This window comes from Strigops habroptila, chromosome 21 (assembly GCF_004027225.2).
Source record: "Strigops habroptila isolate Jane chromosome 21, bStrHab1.2.pri, whole genome shotgun sequence".
Lineage (NCBI taxonomy): Eukaryota > Metazoa > Chordata > Aves > Psittaciformes > Psittacidae > Strigops > Strigops habroptila.
In genome coordinates this window covers 225,376-246,063 of record NC_044297.2, presented here as the reverse complement: position 1 = coordinate 246,063, position 20,688 = coordinate 225,376, and the positions used below count along the sequence as shown (strand labels likewise).

At 53.6% G+C, this 20,688-nt stretch overlaps 1 protein-coding gene across 4 annotated transcripts in view; it reads left to right on the top strand.

Moving 5' to 3' along the window:
* The first annotated feature begins 586 nt into the window (after positions 1-586).
* The window catches only part of OGDH (oxoglutarate dehydrogenase), a 33,011-nt gene continuing 12,909 nt past the window's right edge, over positions 587-20,688 (top strand). The window contains exons 1-5 of one of the 4 annotated variants that reach the window (XM_030510139.1): positions 587-673; positions 4,120-4,368; positions 11,527-11,715; positions 15,389-15,479; positions 19,971-20,015. In XM_030510139.1, the coding sequence (XP_030365999.1) occupies positions 4,147-4,368; positions 11,527-11,715; positions 15,389-15,479; positions 19,971-20,015 (547 nt within the window). In that variant the 5' untranslated portion in view covers positions 587-673; positions 4,120-4,146. Of the gene's footprint in view, positions 674-4,119; positions 4,369-11,526; positions 11,716-15,388; positions 15,480-15,608; positions 15,712-19,970; positions 20,016-20,688 lie in introns of all 4 variants that reach the window. The other 3 variants (XM_030510138.1, XM_030510140.1, XM_030510141.1) reach the window with 3 other exon arrangements.

Sequence of the window (20,688 nt, the reverse complement as noted above, 5' to 3'; positions counted from 1 at the left end):
GAGGCCCCTGGGTCATACTGCTGGTCTCTGGTGTGCACTGGGGCCCCCGGGTCACACCAGGGCTCCCAGGCTGTACCGGGCTCCAACGGCCGGACCGGGGCCCACAGGCCGTACTGGGCTCCCCAGGCCACACTGGGCTCCATCGGCCGGAGCAGGGCCCACAGGCCGTACTGGAACCCCCAGCCCATAGCGGGGTCCCCAGGCCGGAGCAGGGCCCACAGGCCGTACTGGGCTCCCCAGCTCACACCGGGCTCCAGCGGCCGCAGTGGGGCCCACAGGCCGCACTGGGGTCCCCAGGCCACACTGAGCTCCCCGGGCTGCACAGGGGCCCACAGGCCGTACCAGGGTCCCCAAGCCATACCGGGGACCACGGGCCGGAGCGGGGTTCTCAGGCCGTACCGCGGCCCGCAGGCCATACCGGGGTCTACCGGCCGCACCGGGGCCCGGCCCGCGGCGCCGAGGCGGGGTGCGAGGCCCGCGCGCGGTAACTATGGCAACCGCGCCCCAAAGCGCATGCGCCAGCAGCTCGCCCGGCGGGGGCGTGGCGGAGGGCGTGGCAGGGGGCGTGCCGACGCGGTGACGCAGCGCGCGGGGCGGGGCGGCGCGGGGCGGCAGCCGGCGGTTGGGGCCGCTGTCAGAGCCGGGGCCGCGGGCGGGGCGGGCGGACGTGCCGGTAAGGAGCGCGGCCGGGCCAGGCGGCGGGGCAGGGCCGGGGTGTGGCGGGGCAGGGCCGGGGCAGGACCGGAGCGGGGAGAGGGGCGGCGGGCGGCGGGCGCGCGGGGCGGGGGGCAGCGGCCGCCTCCCCCGGTGTCCTTGGTGCCGCCACCCGGGCGCCGCGGGGCGGGGCGGGGGGGAGAGCGGGAGTGGTGGTGGGGCGGGGTCGCGGGTAGAAGGGCAGCGCAGGTGGCCAATGGGGAGGCGGCTCTGCCCTTCGCGCCGCTCCTATAGGCGACGAGGGACGCGAAGCCCGGGTGGTGGCGGCGGGCGCTGATTGGTGGGCGTGGAGTGGGGGGGCGGGTCCGGCGAGCGCGCGCTCGTGTGTGTGTGTGTGTGTGTGTGTGTGTGTGTGTGTGTGTGTGTGTGTGTGTGTGTGTGTGTGTGTGTGTGTGGCGGGTCCCGCGCCCCCTTCCCGCGCCCGCACGTGCGGCTCCGCCCGCCCGGTCCCCCCGGCACCGGGGGGGGGGGGCTCCGCCGCTTCCCGCAGCGCTGGGTTCGGTCTAGGTTTAACCCGCCCCCCCCGAAAAGCGCTGCTGGGGGCGGGTATCGGGGATTGCGGCCGCCCGAGGACAAGTTTGATGCCTTAATCTGCCCGAACGGCTCCTGCCCATCCAAGCCGCTAACTTGTTACGGGTGTTCCTGTTTGGCCTCTCAGTAAAGTTTGGGTTGTGGTCCGGCTGTTGCTGCTGGGGCCCGGGCTTCCTCTCCTCACCACCTTTCAGCTACAGCTCCGGGCATCACCTTTTTACTCTCATGTCACCCGTGTCTCCGTTATCTCAGACTCAGTTTCCTATGTCCTTGCTCTTGGTGCACCAAGATTGACCTCGGAAGTATCCCTGCTCTGAGCTCGCCCTGGTCTGCGGCACTTCGGGAAGCCAGAGTTTCTGTGAGAGCCCTCAAAGACTGGCTGCTTCTGCTCATTTCGGGGCCAAATGCTGGCATCGACCCCTCCTGTTTTCCAGGGAGGTCACCCGGACGCCGCTGAGCGGCAGCGCTGAAACTGGACACCAAAGCTGGAGTCACCGCCAGCACTTTTGTCCTAAAGCTTTTGTGCCTGTGCGCTGGGACCTGGTTTGGTTAGCTCTATAATATACCTGCGTGTGTTTTGCAGCTTAATCTGCGGAGGGAAAGCTGGGAAAACATCTGTATTGCCACACTTGCTGTCTTGCACCAGCCGGCTGTCTCCTGCCTGTTACAGTTCTGGTTTGACTGCGGGCAGGAGTGAGCAAGCCGGGTGGAAAGCATGAGCACTCTTCCCTTTTTCCCGTGGGTAAATCTGTAAAGCACTTTGGGTGAATTAAAGTGATCTCAGGTCTTCCTCAGGCTCTTTGGACCAAACTCTTGTGTTTTGAGGCCAGAGGTGTAGCTGCTGCTATGCTGAGTAGCCAGAACTAGTTTCTGCAGGACAAATCTGGCAGCCTGGCTGATGGAATGCTGCTCACAAAGGTGTGCTTTATTTCTCCAGTTTGCTGCGAAACTTCACTTTAATCTGGTGAACGCATGATGGCTGCTTTGACATTGGGCTGCTGCTCATTAAACTGGTCGGGGATATGGAAACTGGCCAGTTGGGTCATCTCCAGCTCAGGTCCTGCCTCTTATGGGAGGAGCTGGGTGGAAAGGGCAGCTCCAAGAAGAGCTGGCTCCAAGTGCTGGCGCTTCCCCCAAGATGATCTTCCTCCAGCTCTTTCCCTTGGGCTGTGGCTGTCGGTTGGATGAGGAGCGTGGCTGACCCCTACCAAGAGCTGCATGGTGGATGTTGCTGGGCAAACTTTGAGAGGTCCCATGCTGGCTCCAGGTTGCGTTTGTGGGTTCTTTGGGCAAGGGAGGGCCCCTTTCTGGGTCTTTTAACTGTGTTGGCCTTCTTGGGTCTGAGCTTTTAAGGAGAAGCGATGAAGTGGTCTGTCCCGGAGCCCACAACCCAAGTGCTTTGCACCACTGTAGCTCTGTTTTGCAAGGGGTCCTCCCCGTAGACAGTTTCTTCCCAGCTTCATCCTGGTGCATGTAACACAAACCGTTGGAAAGAAAGCCTTGGCCAAGCAGAGTGGAGTGGATTTTCCTGTTTAAAACAAAGGAGAAGAGGATTCTCGGAGAAAGAATTAAGAAATCAAAAGAAACCAAAGAATTTATTTTCTTCATCAGGGACTGTAGTCATAGGACAAGGGGGAATCAGAATTATTTGGGTTGGAAAGGACCTTAAGATCATTAGTTCCAACCCCCCTGCCACAGGCAGGGACACCACATACTAGACTGTGTCACCCAGGGCTCTGCCCGACCTGGCCTTGAGCACTGCCAGGGATGGAGCATTCACCACTTCTTTGGGCAACCTGTGCCGGCGCCTCAGCACCCTCATAGTAAAGAATTTCTTCCCTATATCTAACCTGAACTTCCCCTGTTCAAGTTTAAGCATTTGTTCCCAAATGCTTCCTTAGAAGGCAACAAGAAAAAGGGGGGTACTTTTGATATGCTTACTGCTATATTAATACTCTGTTACTAACAGAGTATTAATATAGCAGGAAGGATGGAATATATAGGAGGATGGAAGCAGCAGAATATGAGTTGGCATGCTCCTTTCCTTGCACCAAAGCCTTTGGAGCAAGCACACCATGGAGCACTGCTGTCCTGTAGCCTCCAAAGGTCTGAGGTGGGCATCCAGACTAATGAGGGACTGGGTTTAAACTCACTGAATGGAGACTGAGATGAGCTCTGAGGCAGAAGCTCTTCCCTGTGAGGGTGGTGGGACACTGGCACAGGGTTCCCAGAGAAGCTGTGGCTGCCCCATCCCTGGCAGTGTTCAAGGCCAGGTTGGACACAGGGGCTTGGAGCAACCTGCTCTAGTGGAAGGTGTCCCTGCCCGTGGCAGGGGTTGGAGCTGGATGAGCTTTAAGGTCCCTTCCAACCCAAACCCTTCTGTGATTCTGTGATTCTATGATAATACTTTATGAATTTATCATTGGAAAAGGGATAGATGTCGTTGGTTAGAAACTAAAGAGGAAAGCACTGGGGGAATCTGGTAACTTTCACTGTTAATCCAGGCTGCGTTTCACCATCAGGGATGCCTTATGCAGGTGCTGATACAAAAAGGCTTTTGTGGTTCTGATGTCCGGTGGCCTGGTTGAGGCCGGTGCTGCGTTCCCGCCAAACAAATCTGCTTTTCCCTGTCGTGCCGGGGGTGCCAGGGCCGTACCGCCAGCGATGGGGGAGCGGTGCCGCCGTGCCCGGCACCTTGGCCAAAACATGTGTTTCCCATCCCTGGAATGGGGTGGATGGGTTAATCTGAATTAAAGACTGATCCTAGGCTCAGTTTGCCGTGCTCAGGGCTGATGGGGGGGGCGGAGGGGTTGATCTCTGCTCTGTGCTCTCCTGCACTCATTTCTAACCCGCTTTTCCCTTCTCTCCCAACAGGAGCTTGTGTGAAGTGACAGGACAAACATGCTTAACTTAAGGACTTGTGTGGCAAAGCTGAGGCCATTGACGGCCTCGCAGACTGTAAAGACAATTTCCCAACACAGGCTGGCAGCACCCAGGACGTTTCAACAGATCCGGTGCTACAGCGCACCGGTGGCTGCCGAGCCTTTTTTGAGTGGGACTAGTTCAAACTACGTGGAGGAAATGTATTATGCTTGGCTGGAAAATCCCAAAAGTGTACATAAGGTAAGGAGCCACCTCGCCAGGATCTTGCCTTCGCTTCTCTCTCTGTGTGTCTGAGCAGTGGGGTCAGGTAAGTGCACGTGTCCCAAGGAGGATTGAATTCAACCGGAGGGGCCGGATGGTTTGTGGATCATCCTTCTGCCTCGCTTTGCCCGGAAGAAACATCAGTGATGCCTTGAGCAAGAGCCAAGAGGAGTGTCTCTGTTCAAGAGGGAATGCCGTGGGCTTGTGGAACGCAGGCAGCATCCTGGATTGCAAGTGGATACAAGGAATGGCTTCTCCTAGGAATCTACCTTTAACAAGCTGCTGATGCTTCATTTCTTCCAGCTCTGCTGGCTCATCAGGAGGGTTTATTCTGGCGGGGGGAGACAGGGAGTATATTTTCCACATCTCCATTGGTTGATTTTGTGTTTCAAGCATGGGCGCTGTTATATGTTGGGGTGGATGGGCTGTAGCTAAGCTTGACTTTGAGCTTGTGCACATAAAGCCGGATGGCTGATCTGCAGCCTGGGGAGGGGGCTGCAGAGGGATTCCTGTCAGTTGCTCCTGAACTTAACACTGCAAAGCCAACCTGACCATGGGCAGTATGCGCAGAGGTCTCTCTTGATCTGAGTTACTGTAGCTCCTCCAGTGAGGTGAAGGCTCTTTGGCCTCGAGTCCACAGGTGAGGGCTCAGCCGGGAGGAAGGTTTCTGAAACCTGACTGGTTTTTTCCCCATCCCCAGTGTTTCACAAGGAAAATGTTCCTCCAGTGACTAAGTCTCAGCATTACCCAGGGGATTTTTAAGACAGTTTCATACATGTCCTGATGTAGAGCAGGGATTTTCTCTGTTCAGTAGCACATGAGCAGTATGTACAGGACACAATAGTTAAATGAACAGTCGGGGCTGAGTAAGGAATCTCATGCCTCAATGCTTGCATCAGCATTGAATGTGTTTTTGATGGCACTGATCCCATGCATCCAAAATGCACAGCCTGTGGGGTGCTGTAAAGGTCTTAAGGTAGGATCAAAGCCGGATTTTCACAAAGTGTTGACTTTATGCTTCTTTCGAGGTGAATGGGTAGCTGAGCCAAGCAATACAAACTTGGAAAACACAAAGCATGTTGGTTTGGGTTGTGCCCTTTGTCAAATAGTGACTTGAAAGCTACCCAAGTACATGCAGGTGGGGCAACCCCAACTTTCAGAGGCAGGATATTGAATTAAAAGCCAGGAATCTAAGTGCTGTTGAGAGGGTTACACCAGTCGTGTCTCGGTGCCAGGCACAGCTGTGTCTTTGGCAAAGAGTCTCCAATGTCTGATACCGGCTCTTTGACGTATGGACCTGGCTCAGTCTTGAATGTTGCTCTGAGCAGATGTGAGGGTAAATATCAAGAATAACTGGGGCAGCTGGCTGGGAAGTGGATTTGGGTCGTGGGGCCACACCTCTGGGACCTCTTCTGGTCTTGTCACCTTCTCTAATGTAGCCCATGTAGCTTCATCAGCTTGTCTATAGGTAGACAGTGCGTGCAGTGCTGTATAGGACTCCTCATGCATGCTTGGCTGAAGAAGCTGGAGGAGAATTTCAGTTGGAAGGAACCTCTGGAGCCTCTGCCCTGGCATGGCTGGCTCGGAGGCAGCATCCAGCTTTGTGGCTAGACCAGCTCACTCAGGGTTTTGAGCACCTCCAAGGGTGGAGCTCCCACCACCTCACCAGGGCCCTGGTCCAATGGTTATGGTTATGGTGAAGAACTGCAAATATGTATTAGTCACCTCTGGAAATCAGCATCCATTGAAGTGATTTTAAGTGCTTAGAGAACAGTGCAGGAGTTGACATTAATATTTTTGACTCCAGTGCTGCTGGGAATGGTTTTTGACAGCAGGAAAACCAGTGTGAAAATGAAATGGGGTCTCATCATCGCCAGGAAGTGAAGCTGACACTAGTAATGTAAAAAGCGAGTCCTCTGGGCTGCTTTATAAACAAAATCAAGCTTGCATCCTGCTTGTCAGAAAAGATGTTGGACCAGGGAGATTGCACTAGGTGATCTTTGAAGACTGCTTCCAACCCAGACCATTCTGATCCCACAAAATCCAGCTCCAGGTCCCAAAACTTCTATTGGGGTTGATACCTGAGTTGGCATGGACTTTGGTGTTGCTCCCTGATGCACTTAGCCCTCGTCCTTAACTCATCTCTCCTGGGTGTATCCCTCCTTGTTCCAGTGACCTTTACCAAGATCTCTTCCTCCTCCAAGATCCCTTTACCAAGATCCCTTCCTCCTACCAAGAACCCTGTCCTCCTCTCTGCACTTCTCCATGGCTCACCCTGTCCCCCCTGGGACACTGAGCTGCTATTATGGGATCAGGGTTGTGGCTGGCCCCGGTCCTGTGCTCTGGTGTGACACTGAAGCAGCAGTGGAGTGTGACACCCTTGTCCTTGATAAGCACTGGCCTCCATCCTTCTAGGTGTAGGGTCAGACCCGGCTGTGGCTTATCTGTCCCCTGCATAGGGCAGGGACTGTAGCTCCTCCCTGTGCTGCTTGTGGCTGGTGAGGGAGAGACCTTCAGCCAGGGAAGGGCTGGAGTTTCTTTGCTGTTGTCATCAAAGCTATGAGAGCGCCAGCCAGCACAACTGTCCTGGCTGAGCAAAGTGAATTCCCTTCCTCTGTGCAGACACTGGTGGTTTAAACTGCAGAGGGTGCTTGGGTGCTTCTTTAAAGTAGAAAAGATTAAAAAACAAAACAAGCTGGTTTAGCTTTTTTCCTGTGTTCAGGCCTTCAGCTGAATGCAAGTTTCCTGAGGCTGATAAGCAAGTAATAGCATCCTCCTGCGGGAGGAGCAGACGAGGTTGCGAGGATCAGCACTGGAGGGCTGCTTGCTCCTGGGACCACTTCCCAAGGGAGCAGAGACACCCTCTTCCTGCCCCTGCTCTGCCAGCTCTGATGCAGGGCTGGCTGCTGGTGATGCTCGGCACAGCCCATGCTGCTCCCCAGGACCCTGAGCAACCTGCTTGCTTCAGGGCAGCTGTCCAGAGAGCTTTGACCACAGGTAGATGACACCCGCGGTCATACATGTGGGATAAGTTCAGCCTTCCCAAACAGCAGCCGCTGTGTGTAAGTTGAAGTGATGTCCAGTTCTGGGCCCCTCACTACAAGAGAGACATTGAGGTGCTGGAGCGGGGCCAGAGAAGGGCACCGGAGCTGGTGCAGGGCCTGGAGCACAAGTGTGATGGGGAACGGCTGAGGGACCTGGGGGGGTTTAGTCTGGAGAAGAGAAGGCTCGGGGGGACCTTATCGCTCTCTGCAACTGCCTGACAGGAGGATGGAGCCAGGAGGGGGCTGGTCTCTGCTCCCAAGGAACAAGGGATGGGACAAGAGGAAACGGCCTCAAGCTGCACCAGGGGAGGTTTAGATGGAGCTGAGGAACAATTCCTTCCCCAAAGGGTGCTCAGGCATTGGAACAGGCTGCCCAGGGCAGGGCTGGAGTCACCGTCCCTGCAAGTGTTCACACACCGTGTAGCCGAGGCCTCAGTGCCATGGGTTAGTGGTGGCCTTGGCAGTGCTGGGAACAGTTGGACTTGATGAGCTTAAAGATCTTTTCTAACCTGGTTGATTCCGTGATTCTATGAAAGGGGTACATCTTTCCCCATAGGTATGTGCATCAAACAGTCTTTAATATGCTAGTGGTTTGATTTTGATACTGAAGTGGGTTTATGACTACAACACGTGTGGCCCAGCTTCACCGACACAATGTCAAGAGCCCACCGGCTGCAGTGAGACCAGACCCCGGCGCCTGGCCCAGGGCAGTGCCTTTGCTGTGGCCTTTGCAGTCGTGCTCACAACGGGCCCGGCCTGGGTTTGGTAGGAGTCTCCTGAAGAGTTTGAAATGTTTGGGTTTCAATACCTGTCTTCAGAAGTGAGTGCCACAGAGAATTGAAGTTCCTTGGTTATGTTATGGTCCATATGTTTATGCACAAGGCAATGTGCAGAGCGTGAGCTGATCAATAGCTGCTTGACCCCCTACTCTCAGCACAGGTTACCTGCTGGGACTTTGGTTCTCCTCTTCCAGCCTTAAACTCTGAATGTTCCTCCTGTTCTCGCTGCTAAAGCAGGAGGTGCTGCATGGTTTGCTGTCCACGCAGAGCAGGTCTGGTCAGTGCTTTCTGCTCCCTGAAGTCTGTGGCAGCAGAAAGGAGCAGGGACACAGCCTGAGCTGGAGGTAGAGGCCATGTCTCCCTGGTGCACCTCCCAGCCTGGAGCAGCACCAGCCCAATTAGAGGTGCCCAGTGGCGGATGGGAAATGTCACCCCTCTCCCCTTGCCATGCGTGCCAGAGCTCTGAGGGAACAGCTTCTTCACACCCTGCTCCAGGAAACAAGACTGGTAAACGAAGTGAAAGATTCTGGTTTCACTTGGTGAGCTGTTCTGGGGCTGTTCTCGATGGAGAAGCCTGTGGTGAGCTCTGCTCTCAGAACTGAGCTCAGAATCCCTCTAAAGCCTGAACTCAGCTCTCTCCCATCCTGCTGGGAATGCTGGCCTGGCAGATGCCTTGTGCTGTGGCTATGGTGGGATGTGTGGCTGTAGGATGGTCTAAAAATGAGGTGAATTTGAGCTGTCTTTACCCAATACATATGTTAGACCCTATGTATATATGTAAGAGCCCAGGAGCACTTGCAGGGCTGCCATGGGCAGAGGGGTTGGAGGGGAATAACCCGATGAGCTTTTTTACTGCCGCTACCTTCAGCAAGGGCTGGAGTAAGGCAAGGTCCTTCCCTTGATAAAGCTGGGGCTGGTCAGCCTCTCCCAGAGGGTACGTGAGCTCCAAAGGCACCTGCACTGGTCACCAGAGACCCCCGGGGTGGCTCTTGAATACTCCTGAATTCAAAACCACACCAGCAGCTTGAAAGCTGATGTTTTCATGGTGCTTATCAGGGCCACAGCCTTCACCAGAGTTGGCCTGAAATACTCTGTAATTACGTTGGGCAATAAAGCATTTAGCGAAAGTGCCTGAACTGACCAAGCTGGTGCCACACCTTGTTTGGAGAGCTTGGAATGAGCTTTTTCTTTCAAAACAGAAGCAAATTGCATCTCCAGGAGGTTAACGTTGAATGTCAGAAGGGGGGAGGTCACAAAGGCCTCCTGGATCTGTCCCTGTCACCCCAGCACCACTGCCAGTGCCCTCCGTGGGCCAGCAGATGCTCTTTGTTGCCTATCTTTTATTTTCCAGTGCATTAAAGCAGCCTTCAACCACCTCGCAAAGCAGCCAGCCAGATTTTCCTCCCTGTCCCAAGGGCACGGAGCCCATCTCAGGGTGTTTATACCTCCTGCTTGCAGGAGCCAATGGCTTTGGGGGCACCCGTGATCGTGGGAAGGGGAAGGGGTTTGGGCTGCCCTTACCAGGAGTAAGAATCATACAAAAAGCAGCTCTTTTCCTACTGAACCTTCCTTTAGCAGGCAGCAATCGGAGCAGCGTTGGGTGTTTTGTATCTTCGTTTTGTGGGTGGTTTTTTTTCCCCTCTTTCCTTTTGGGAGCTATTATTTATCAGTTACGGTGCCAAATTATTCCAGATTTTATTTATGTTCCTTCAGCATGACCTGTTTCTAAATATATTCACCTTGTGCAAGTGCGTGATGGGGTGTCTGGGTAAATATGGGCTGGAAATAGCTTCCTGGGGCATGTGATGGAGGAAGGGGGAGAGCTGGTGTTCCTCTGGCAAAGGTCAGGTTTCCAGTCCCCTCCACCCTCCTAGTGGTGCAAAAACTGCTTTTTCTGCCCCAAACCCCCACTGGAGTTGATCTCATGGCTCTTTTTGACATGGTTTAAACACACTGTGTTGACTGGGCAGTGCTTCGCCTGTCTCTGCATCACAGAACAGAATCAACTCGGTTGGAAAAGACCTTTAAGATCATCAGGTCCAACTGTTCCCCAGCACTGCCAAGGCCACCACTGCCCCATGGCACTGAGGCCTCGGCTACACGGGGTGTGAACACTTGCAGGGACGGTGACTCCAGCACTGCCCTGGGCAGCCTGTTCCAATGCCTGAGCACCTTCTGGGGAAGGAATTGTTCCTCAGCTCCATCTAAACCTCCCCTGGTGCAGCTTGAGGCCGTTTCGTCTTGTCCCATCCCTTGTTCCTTGGGAGCAGAGACCAGCCCCCTCCTGGCTCCATCCTCCTGTCAGGCAGTTGCAGAGAGCGAGAAGGTCCCCCCTGAGCCTTCTCTTCTCCAGACTAACCCCCCCCAGGTCCCTCAGCCGTTCCTCATCACATTTGCGATGAGGAACTCCAGGCCCTGCACCAGCTCCATTGCCCTTCTCTGGGTCCACTCCAGCACCATCACTGAAGTTGGTTTGGTGCTCTCTACACACGAGGTTTGGGGCATGCAGCGTGCTGAGGTTGGAGGAGAGACCCTGGGCTGAAACCTGCTGCTGTAGCTGCAGTCTTGGGTACGCGCCAAGCATGGGTGCTGCTTGCCTTGCCCTTGTCCTTTGGGATCAGTCAATGGCAGGGGTGAGAGCGTGACAGGAGGATGTGGCTTGGACTTCGCTCTGCTGGTCTCTCCTCTTCCCCAGGTCTGCTGCTGCCTCTCCCAGTAGACAGGTCAGCTTGGGTTTCGTCTGGGATGCTTTAGGGCTCTTCAGGCTGCTGGTTCAGGGCTGGACAATGTGGCTTATGCTGGGTTCTGGGCCATTTAAACCATGGAAAAAAGGAAGAGGTGTATTTGATTACAGGGCGAAACCATTTCAGAAAGTAATGTGGGTGTTTAGAGGGCAGTCTCCTGGAAAGCAGGAAACAAGAGCCTGGAGGCCTGGCTGGGGCTTGTTGCTCAGAGTCACAGATTTCAAGAGCCAAGCTGGGTGAGGGGTGTCACCATGTCCTGTCCCAACTGCTGCTGCTGAGGGAGAAGGGCTCTAGGGATGGTCTCATGCCAAAAGAAATAATCTAGAGGGATGCGGGAGGGATAATGGCATCACTAGAATGGCAGGAGAGCTTTGGTGCTCTATTGGTGAAGGCAGCAGATGCCTTCAGCAGTGGCTGTGTGAGCTGGGGCGCAGGGAGGAGGCAGCTCTGTCCCTGGGGGATTTTACTTCCTGCTTTGGCAATAGAGCTGAGACCCCGGTACCCCCGAGTGAGGAGAGGTTTGGGTCGTGGATAATGACCTTGTCTTCTCTCTTCTTTCTCTTTTTCTAGTCGTGGGACATCTTCTTTCGCAATGCCAATGCTGGAGCTGCTCCAGGCACCGCTTACCAAAGCCCCCCTCCACTCAGTACCAGCCTTTCCACGCTGACCCAAGCCCACTTCCTGGGTCAAGCACAGCCCAACGTAGATAAACTGGTGGAGGATCATCTTGCTGTACAGTCTCTCATCAGGGCTTATCAGGTAAGGAGACTGTGCGAGGAGGAGCCTGCCCTGCATATAAGGGTGTGCAGTGGCTGAGGTGGGCTGGATTAGTGCAGGTGATGCATGTGTTTGGCATGGAGAGCATGCTGGATGCCTGCTGGGCTGCCTGGTTTTTAAGAGGAGTTGCTGATCTGGGCAGAAGCTTAACTGGTGCTTTGCTGGACAATAGGAAGATTAAAGCTATTGTCACTCAAAGGGAGCAATTATGATGCAGGGAAGGGGCGGTCTTGGTGGTTTGCTGGCTTCTGGAATGATGCTCCTGTGCTATGGGCTCCTGCCATGCTCAGCAGTGGTGTGGGACACCCATCCTGCTTCCCCTGTGATGCTGAAAGAACTTCTGAGGTCCTAAAATAAAAGTTCAGGAAACATCTCCTTGTGATCTGCGACCTGGAGGAGGGCTGTGGTGCTGCTGGGCTGCAACTCAGACGGATGCTGCTGAAGTCAGCCTTCTGGGAGACACAAGTTTCAAGCAGGAAGGAAACATCTTCCGGCTAGAGGATGGCCAGCAAGTATTTTAACTCGAGAGAACATTTAAATGTGTTTCTGCATCAGTGTGATCCTTTCAGCTCTGGTTGCACTCCAGTTTGTCAAGTGTGGGGATCTCTCACTGGGGCTGTGACAAGAAGTGAACAAACCCGGGTGCTGTGGAGGAGTGACCTGTTCCTGCAAAGAAGCACCTGCTGCAGGTCCCGTTCCTGCTCAGATCTGAGGAAATCCAGCACACAGGCCCACAGGTTAAGGCAAGAACTGCAGCACTGGACAATTCCAAAGATCTGCCCAGGCTTGGCCCTGCTCTCTGGTTTGAAGGTGCCCGTGCCCCACCTGCTGCTGGAACCGAGGAGCCCGTGTCAGTGCTGGAACACTGCCTGTTTTTCCATAGGGAGGGACCTGTTCGTGACAACCTGCATATTCCCTTGGGACTGGCTCCATGGGAGGTGACGCTGCCAGCTCGCTCCAGCTCGGGCGGATCCTGGTGACCTGTCTAAAGGCCATGCAGCTCTCACTGGTGGAACAAGCGAGCAGATGCCAAGTTCAAACAAGTGGAAGCAGCAGCTTCAAGTCAGCAATTTGAACACAAAACCTGTAACCATTTCTGCATTCCCATCACTTCCTCAGTCTCTGAGTGGTGGCGCTGGGATGTGATTGCTCTTGGATGTATTTTTCTAAGTTCTCTTCTGTGAGAAATCCACCTCCCTTCCTACCCCGGTGTCACTGTGGGGCCGTAGCTGCAGTGGGGGAGTTCAGTGTAGTGTATGGAGGTATGAAAGGGTAGGAAGGCAGGAGGAAGTGCTACCTGTGATAGGGAACATATTTAAAACACCAGGCAATTACTTCTTAATTGGATGAGCTGGATCCATCCTCTCCATGCCGGCTGTAGCCAGGTCTCCTGTTTGGGTCACTGGAGGATGCAGTTTATTTTTCTTCCGTTGTTGTCCAGTGTACCTGAGGAAACCCTTCTTGTTACTCCTCACGTCCCCAGCCAAGTTCAGCTCCAGCTGCTCCTTGGTTTTCCTGAACCAATCCCTGCCCTCTCAGGCCGTATCCCTGTAATCTCCCCAAGACGTGTATCTCTGCCTTCACTGCCTGTGCATTTTCCTGTTGTGTGTTAGTTTGGCTCGGAGGTCTTGACTTCACTCAGCCGGCCTCCTGCCTTCCCTGGCCAACTTCTTGCATGTCAGGACTGGGAGCTCTTGCACCCTAAGAGCTCTGTCACTCTCATTCACCCCTTTGCCCCCGAGGGCAGTGTCCCAAGGGATCCCACACACTAGCACCCAAACCAGCTGAAAGTTTGCCTTCCTGAGGTTTAGGGTCCTGACTCTACCCGTCCTGTACCCCTAAAGATTGAGAGTTCCACCAGGGTGTGATCGCTGCAGCCTAGGCTACCTCCAGTTTTGCTCACTAATGCAGAACAACTTATTGGAGAGGTCAACAAGTTCAGCATTGCCTCTCCTCTGGTCAGGCTCTCCAGCATCTCTGCTAGGAAGTTGTCCTCAACCCTCTCTAGTAGTTTCCTGGATTGCTTTTCTGTCAGCTGTCCAGGTGGTTGAAGTCCCCAGTCAGGGTCAGGGCCTGCAAGCGTGATGCTTCCTGCAGATACCTGCTGTGGTCTTGTTTTGGGTTGGGGGCTAAGAGGCTTGCGTTGCATGTGGAGAATAACAACCAGCATGGCTCCTATGGGGGAAGAGACCCTTTCTTTGCTGTCACACCAATCTGAGGATTTGCTGCGTACCTGCAAACTGATGAGTCGACCTCAAAGCCACCGGGTACTCCGAGCTCAAAGGTCTTTGCTGGATAAAGTGGCCTCCTGGTCCTGGTGAGAGCATCCTGGCCATGCGCTGAACGTGTGTCCTGCCAACTGCTAGATGATGGGCCAGCCCCGTGCTTTGTTGCAAGACAGACAAGCAAATAGTTCTCAGACAAAGCTGGCCCAGAAGAAGAGCTTGCCATGTGGCCAGCAGTGCTCCGGGGCACGTTGTCATCTGGCCCTGCAGAGAGCAGGGCAGGGGATCGGTGCTTTCTTGGCAGTTTGCCTTAATGCCGTGGCTGGTTTCAGGCTCTGGCTGGTAAAACCACACAAATCCTTTCCTAAATCCCCATTGGGATACTCTGGATAGGAATGCCTTTGTGGTAGAGAAAGTCAGATCAGTCTGTGTGGTTTGTACAAGAGGTTTAGTAATCCCCTTGTATACAAGTACTTATTCTAACTGGCTACAGGGTTGATGGCTGGGAGCATCGTTCCTGCAGCGGAAAGGCGGCACCGCAACCAGCACCATGGCAGTTGTCTTTCCTGTCCTGCTCCCAGCTGAGCTGAGCCTGAAGCTTCCAGAGCAGGAGCTGTCAGGAAATAAGCTGTGGCATGCCAACTGGAGGGGGCTGCTGCTGAGATAAATGGAGTTTGCCCAGCAAGATGCACTGAGGTCCATCTGTGGGCACTTGTGAAGGGAAAAGCAAAACGCACCATTACCTCTGTGGCTTCCGACGTGGATTCAGACCCAGGTGGTGATTCCTGGCCTGGTGCTGCCACCAGGAGCCGTCAAGGCTCTCCTGCTGCCAGAGCAATTTGGTATTTCTGCACCTGCCACTTCCCAGAAGAGTGCTCCCGCTCCTGCTGTAGGGTCCTGTCTCCAAAAGGATGCTGTGAGCTGCTGACTTCTGGTAGCACAGGCAGGCACATGTGCTTCAGATGTCTTTCTGGAGCTACTGCTGCTGGTGGCAATGCTTGTTTCCTCTGCCATGTTGGCAAGAGAGCTCTGCCAAAATCTGGAAGATGGACTCTTCAGTTGCTATGATGCTCAGGAAGAAACCATCAGTGTGGAGTTACTGCATCTGTAGAGAGGAGGTACTCAGGTTGGATGCAGAAAAAGTGGTGGGAGACCCTTGGACCTCAGTTCTGGAAGGTCTCTGCTGTGGAGGAGATTGCCTTCCCCATGGCTTCACGGCACAGCAGAGCAGTCCTTGAAGCTGGTGGTACTCACACCTATGTGCTGTTGTTGAAAGTAAATCAGACTTCTCCAGGCTTTAGTTGCAGCCAGAAGAGGGGGTGGCTCTGCAGCAAATGTAAAGAGGGAAACTGCATGCCTTTTATTTTTATTTTAAGGAATGTTTCTGCAATTAACATGTGTTAATGACTAATCTGTGTTGTTGCTTCCAGGTCAGGGGTCATCACATTGCAAAGCTTGATCCTCTTGGCATTAGTTGTGTAAATTTTGATGATGCGCCAGTAACTGTTTCTTCAAACGTTGGTGAGAATTACTCTGCAAATTTGTTCTAATGTAATTTAACTTTTTTACCCCTCCCCTCTTTTGTTTTTCTCCCTTTCCCCTCTCCCTCTTGGTACCTGTTCTCCTTTCCATTCCTGGCTCATTTCATAGATTCGAGGGCATCATGTAGCACAACTCGACCCACTGGGCATCTTGGATGCAGATCTGGACTCCTCCCTTCCAGCTGATATTATCACATCCACAGACAAATTGGGTGAGGGCTTTGAGAGCAGTTAGTGCTGCATTGCTTGAGCTCCTCTCTCTTTCATAGCTTTGTAGGTAGATTGCTTCATCAGTAAGGGGGGAAAGGTCTTAAGTTTCCTTAGTAATGATCACTCTAAATTCATAGTCAACCGGCTGCTGCGGAGCAGTTCTGCCCCCGTCCGGCCACCCTGGCAAATGGGTCCTGTGCCAAAACCTTATTGCTCGGCTCACGTTTCTCCTCCAGTGGGTGCCAATTAACTTTGTCATTGAACTCACTCCTTCAGGAGTGGAAGCCATTGCATCCTCTGGAAATGCAAAGCAAAGAGGCTTTGTGTGGTGAGAGCTGGAGGTCTGTTCCCTCAGCTCCTTGCTGCTCTTGGGGGGCCCTGAGAGCGGAGGGAATGGGCTGGCTTTGTCTCACTGGGGCTGAGGAGCACCTCTTGGTGTGCCCCTGCGGTGATGCCTTGCCCTCCTTCGCTCCCAGCTTGCCACAGTATCTGTAAATCCCACAATTGCCCCCTTTTTCCAAGACTGAGCCCTGCCAGTGATCATAACAAGGAAGCTTTGGGATGCATTCCCATCCGAGTAGAGAGGTGGAGATCCCAATGCCTTTGAGCGAAAGATGCATGAGTGTTGCACAGAAACGTGTGTGGTGCCTAGGACTTGAAATCCTAATCTGGAAGTGCTTAAACTCAGAGCCTCTCAATGTGCTTTACACTTCATCTCTGTAGTACGCTGCCATTCTTTTAGCTAGAGCGAGGTTGTGGCGCTGAGCTCTGTCACCTTGCTGGTGCTTTCCAAGGGTTGTCACCCTGGCACTACGAGCGCTCGAGAGGCATGCTTCTAACTTAGAGTAGAGCAGCAGTAATGACTACTAACCTCGCACAACTGAAACAGCCGATCAGAGCGCACGGTGCATGTAAACCACCTTGATTCCTTGTTCAGCTGCCAGCACAGGGACACCAGCCCTGGACCTGCTGGACCTTCATGCAGGATTACGTGTACTGGGAGCGGGAGGCAAAAATTAGGTTTTGGTTGTCTCGGCTCACTGGATGATGGGGAAGCTGCTTCATCCCAAGGTCTGGATTTCTGATGTGCTTGTCCTGAGGACCAAGCTCTGGCTGCGCCTCAGGAGCCGGCTGGCTCTGAGTTGGAGCAAGCCCTATGCCTGTGAGATTTTGATCAGAAGAGGTGGGGAGATGTTGGCCATGAACTCGGGCGCAGGAGAGAGCACAAGTACGTGTAGTTGGCACTGCTAAGGGAGCAGGGAGATATTTGTAGGTGACTTTGAAGCCGCTCTCAGGGGCTGGGCAGAGGAAAGAGTGAGGAAACTCTTTTGTAGTTCATGGTTTTTGGCCTATGCATTGGGTGCTACAGTCCTTCTGAAGCAGAGCAGCAGAGGAGAGCTCTGAAGCCCTGTGCCTGGTGGACATGTTTCCCTTTTGAGAGGAGGGTCTGCATGAAACCCAGAGCTGGACAGCTGCAAGTTGTTGCAGTGACTCTTCTCCCTCATGAGAAAAGGGACCCCCAGGGTGGTCTCAGGAGAGCGCAGCAGAGGGGCAGAATCCCCTCCCTTGACCTGCTGCTCACGCTGCTGGGGTGCAGCCCAGCACACGGGGGAGTTCTGGGCTGCAAGTGGACATTGCCAGCTCATGTCCAATTTGTCACCCACCAGTACCTCCAAATCCTTCTCTGCAAGGCTGCTCCCTATCCATCATCCATCCATCCATCCATCATCCTTCCATCCATCCATCCCCCAGTCTCTGCTGGGACTGGGGATTGCCCCAACCCTTGTACTTGGCCTTGTTGAACTTCATAAACTTAACAGGGGCCCACTCCTGCATCCTGTCCTGGTCCTCTGAATGGCATCCCTTCCCTCCAGTGTATCAACTGCACCACTCAGCTTGGTGTCACCTGCAGCCTGGCTGAGGTGCCCTCAATCCACTGTCCATGCCATTGATGAAGATATTAAACTGCATTGGTCCCGTTATGGGGCCTTGAGGGACATTGCTCCTTACTGCTTTCCACTTAGACGTTGAACTCATGGGGCTGTTGCAGTATGAAAGTTACTTCACAGGACTCTCCTTTTGCTTTGTCCATGTGGTTCCTCTGAAGCAGGGTGTGCTCCAGCAGCGTCTTTGCTTCAGAGGAAGAAGAGCCCAGGGGCCCAAAGCAACCCAAACACAGGTCATCCCTTGCAGCCCCAGCTGCAAAGCTGGGCTCAAGCATCGTCGCAGCTGGAACAGGATCTGGGTGGAGTGGAATAAGCTCCATTTCTCCTGCTCCCCCAGGGCGAGTGGTCATGAGCCCAGCAGCGTGATGCAGAGCGGCTCACCAGGGTGGGAAGTGTGCAAGCATGGCTGGTCTGTAGGGTCGGCTGGAAGAGAATCTCAGCCTGTGATCTCTGTGTCTGAGCCAGGCATTAAGTTTAATTCCTGTTCTTTGTGGCTTCCATACTAACATATCTGTCACTGCTGTTGCTGGTGTTGATTTAATTACCAGGAATCCATGAATTCATAGGAAATAATGAACCCTGGGAACAAGCTGTGCTGGTATCAGTCTCCAGCTCATGCTGGGGTTGTGTCCCATGCTAAGACCCCATACTCAAATGGCTGTGTCTAATCAAAGGAGGCTTTATTATCTTGCTGTAAGTATGATTTACACTGAATAGACTTTCCCCTGGTATCCTTATCCTGGAAAACCTCATCTGATCAATCTTAAAATACAATTTGGCAAACATAGCTTGCAACCAGTGCTCAGCAGGAGGGGAGGAAAGCGGTGCTGGTGCAGAGCGTGGGCACAGCTCCAGCGAGCCTAACATTGGGTGTTGCTGGTGTGTGGCAGAGAAAGCTGATTTCTAGCAGATCCTTCTGGCTGTTTTTTGCTTTGAAAGAGTATTTCTTAACACTTGACAGAGCAGTTAATAACAGGAGTAGTTTTGAAACTTGGAAATAATCTTGTTTCTGAGCAGTGAAATCCTTAAAGGTCAGCTTTTGTGGTGTGAGCTCTGCTGCCAACAGCTTAAACCATGACCAGGCAGTGCTGTAATTCAAAGGAGTTGCATGATTAATCTCAGAAATTGATCTTTCTTCTCAATTGCCTTTTGTTTAGCAACTAGTTTGTGTCTGGTTTGGAAGCTCTCTTTGGATTTAGCAGTGAGCTTTGGAGAAAATATAAGGGAGAGGAAGAGAAAGCTGGCCTGGGGTATTCGGCCTGAGGAGTGGTGGGGCTGGAGCCACCAAATTGCTCTTTCTCTTGTCTTTTCTATTTAAAACCCAAAGTAATCTCATCCTGGTCTTCTGCAGCTGATCTGGCATGGTAAGTGGTGTGAAACAAGGATGAGATGACTGCAGGAACTTGATGTGACCTGTCTAAGGAAATAACACCTTACCACACTGAAATGCAGGTGGTGCGTGGAAGGCGGTGTGTGTCTGAGCATCCGTCCCCCTGTCTGTCCGTGGAAGGCAGCTGCTCCTGCCTCTTGCCCGGGGGATTTGATGGAAATTGTCCTCCAGCTCGGGAGGAGCCAGGCAAGCCCCTGTGGGGAGATGGGCTGGGAGTGCTGCCACCTCTTCTGCCCCGTCTTGCGACCTTGCTCACGAAAGGTCTCACCTGAATGTGAAATCTTTCCCCACCGACCAAAGGAGGAGTGTATCCAGAGCCTTTCTTGTAACCTGGGTGAGATTGAGGCACTTGGGTCACCTAACCAAGCTGGGGAATGCAGCTCCGGAGATGGCACACTCGAGAAACACAGCGTGGTGTGTGCCTACTTCCTGTGCCCTGGTCTTCCTGCTGTACACCCTGATCCAAGGAGGCAGCAGAGCCTCCTTGGGGTGTCCTTGAAATCCTCCTGGGAGCCGATGTTGGCAGGAGGCAGCTCCCTGCACTGCAGAGGGTGGTGCTCCCTTTGGTGCAGCTTGGCAGGAGGATGACTTGATGGTAGGAGGTGGAGATGCTGTGGCGGGCAGGAGGAGAGGAGATCTCAAACCATGCAGCTCAACTGCTCCCCAGTGTCTGATGCCCCCTTTTCCCTCCCTGCTTGTCCCTCCTATCGCTAGACCTTCTGCAGGGATTTCTTTTTCCACCTAGTGCATAGTCATCCTCATCCCAACCTTTTGCCTCTGTTGGTTTTTGACTGTATTTGAAATACTGTGATTTTTTGACTTGTGCTTTCCATGACTAGTTTTCACGGTTCCAGGTTTTTGTACTAACTTTGACTGCGTCTCTCTATCTTCTCCCTTTCTGCACCCCCCTCCCTGCCCACCCCAGACCTCGCAGTGTTCAAGGAGCGGCTGAGAGTGTTAACAGTAGGAGGTATGCAATTAATGAGCCTTTAACCCTCTGGAGTGCAGGACTCTCTTTGAATAGGTTATTCTGGGCATGAACCAAGCTGGTGACCGGACCCCTCCCATCTCGCACCACTCTTGAGTTTTTCGATGTGTTTATTTCTCATTTGTCCCGCTACAAGTTGTAATGTAGGTGCTTGGTTAGTGATGCTTCACCTGTAGAGATCCCAGATAGAGCCCCTTGCTGGCCTTTCCCATGCTGTGTTTGCATGCCTGGCTTGCTAGAGCACACATTTTGGTGCGTCCCGAGCCTCCCCCCATCTGATGGTATTGCTGCCTGTAAATACTGAGCGCTGTCAGGAAAGCTGGCAGGCTGCAGTAAAGCAGAAGCAGAGATGCTTAGAGCCCTGAAAACTCCTTGTAAAATCTGATACCCCCAAAGCGTGCCTGAGTCTTCAAACTGGCATGGCAGAGCCAGCCGAAGCCCTGCGCCGCGGCGCTGGGAGCCACAGCAAGTTACTGAGGCTTCCCCGAAACCTCCAGCCAAGCAGTTTATCTGGGATGTGCCGTGCTAATGCCACCTCTCTCCAGGACTTGTTTGGATTGGAACCGCAGAGAAGTCCTGAAGACATGAGGCCAATCCCTCAGCTCCTGCCACTGCAGTTCAGTGCTCCCAGGCACGGCTCCAGCATTGCGCTCCT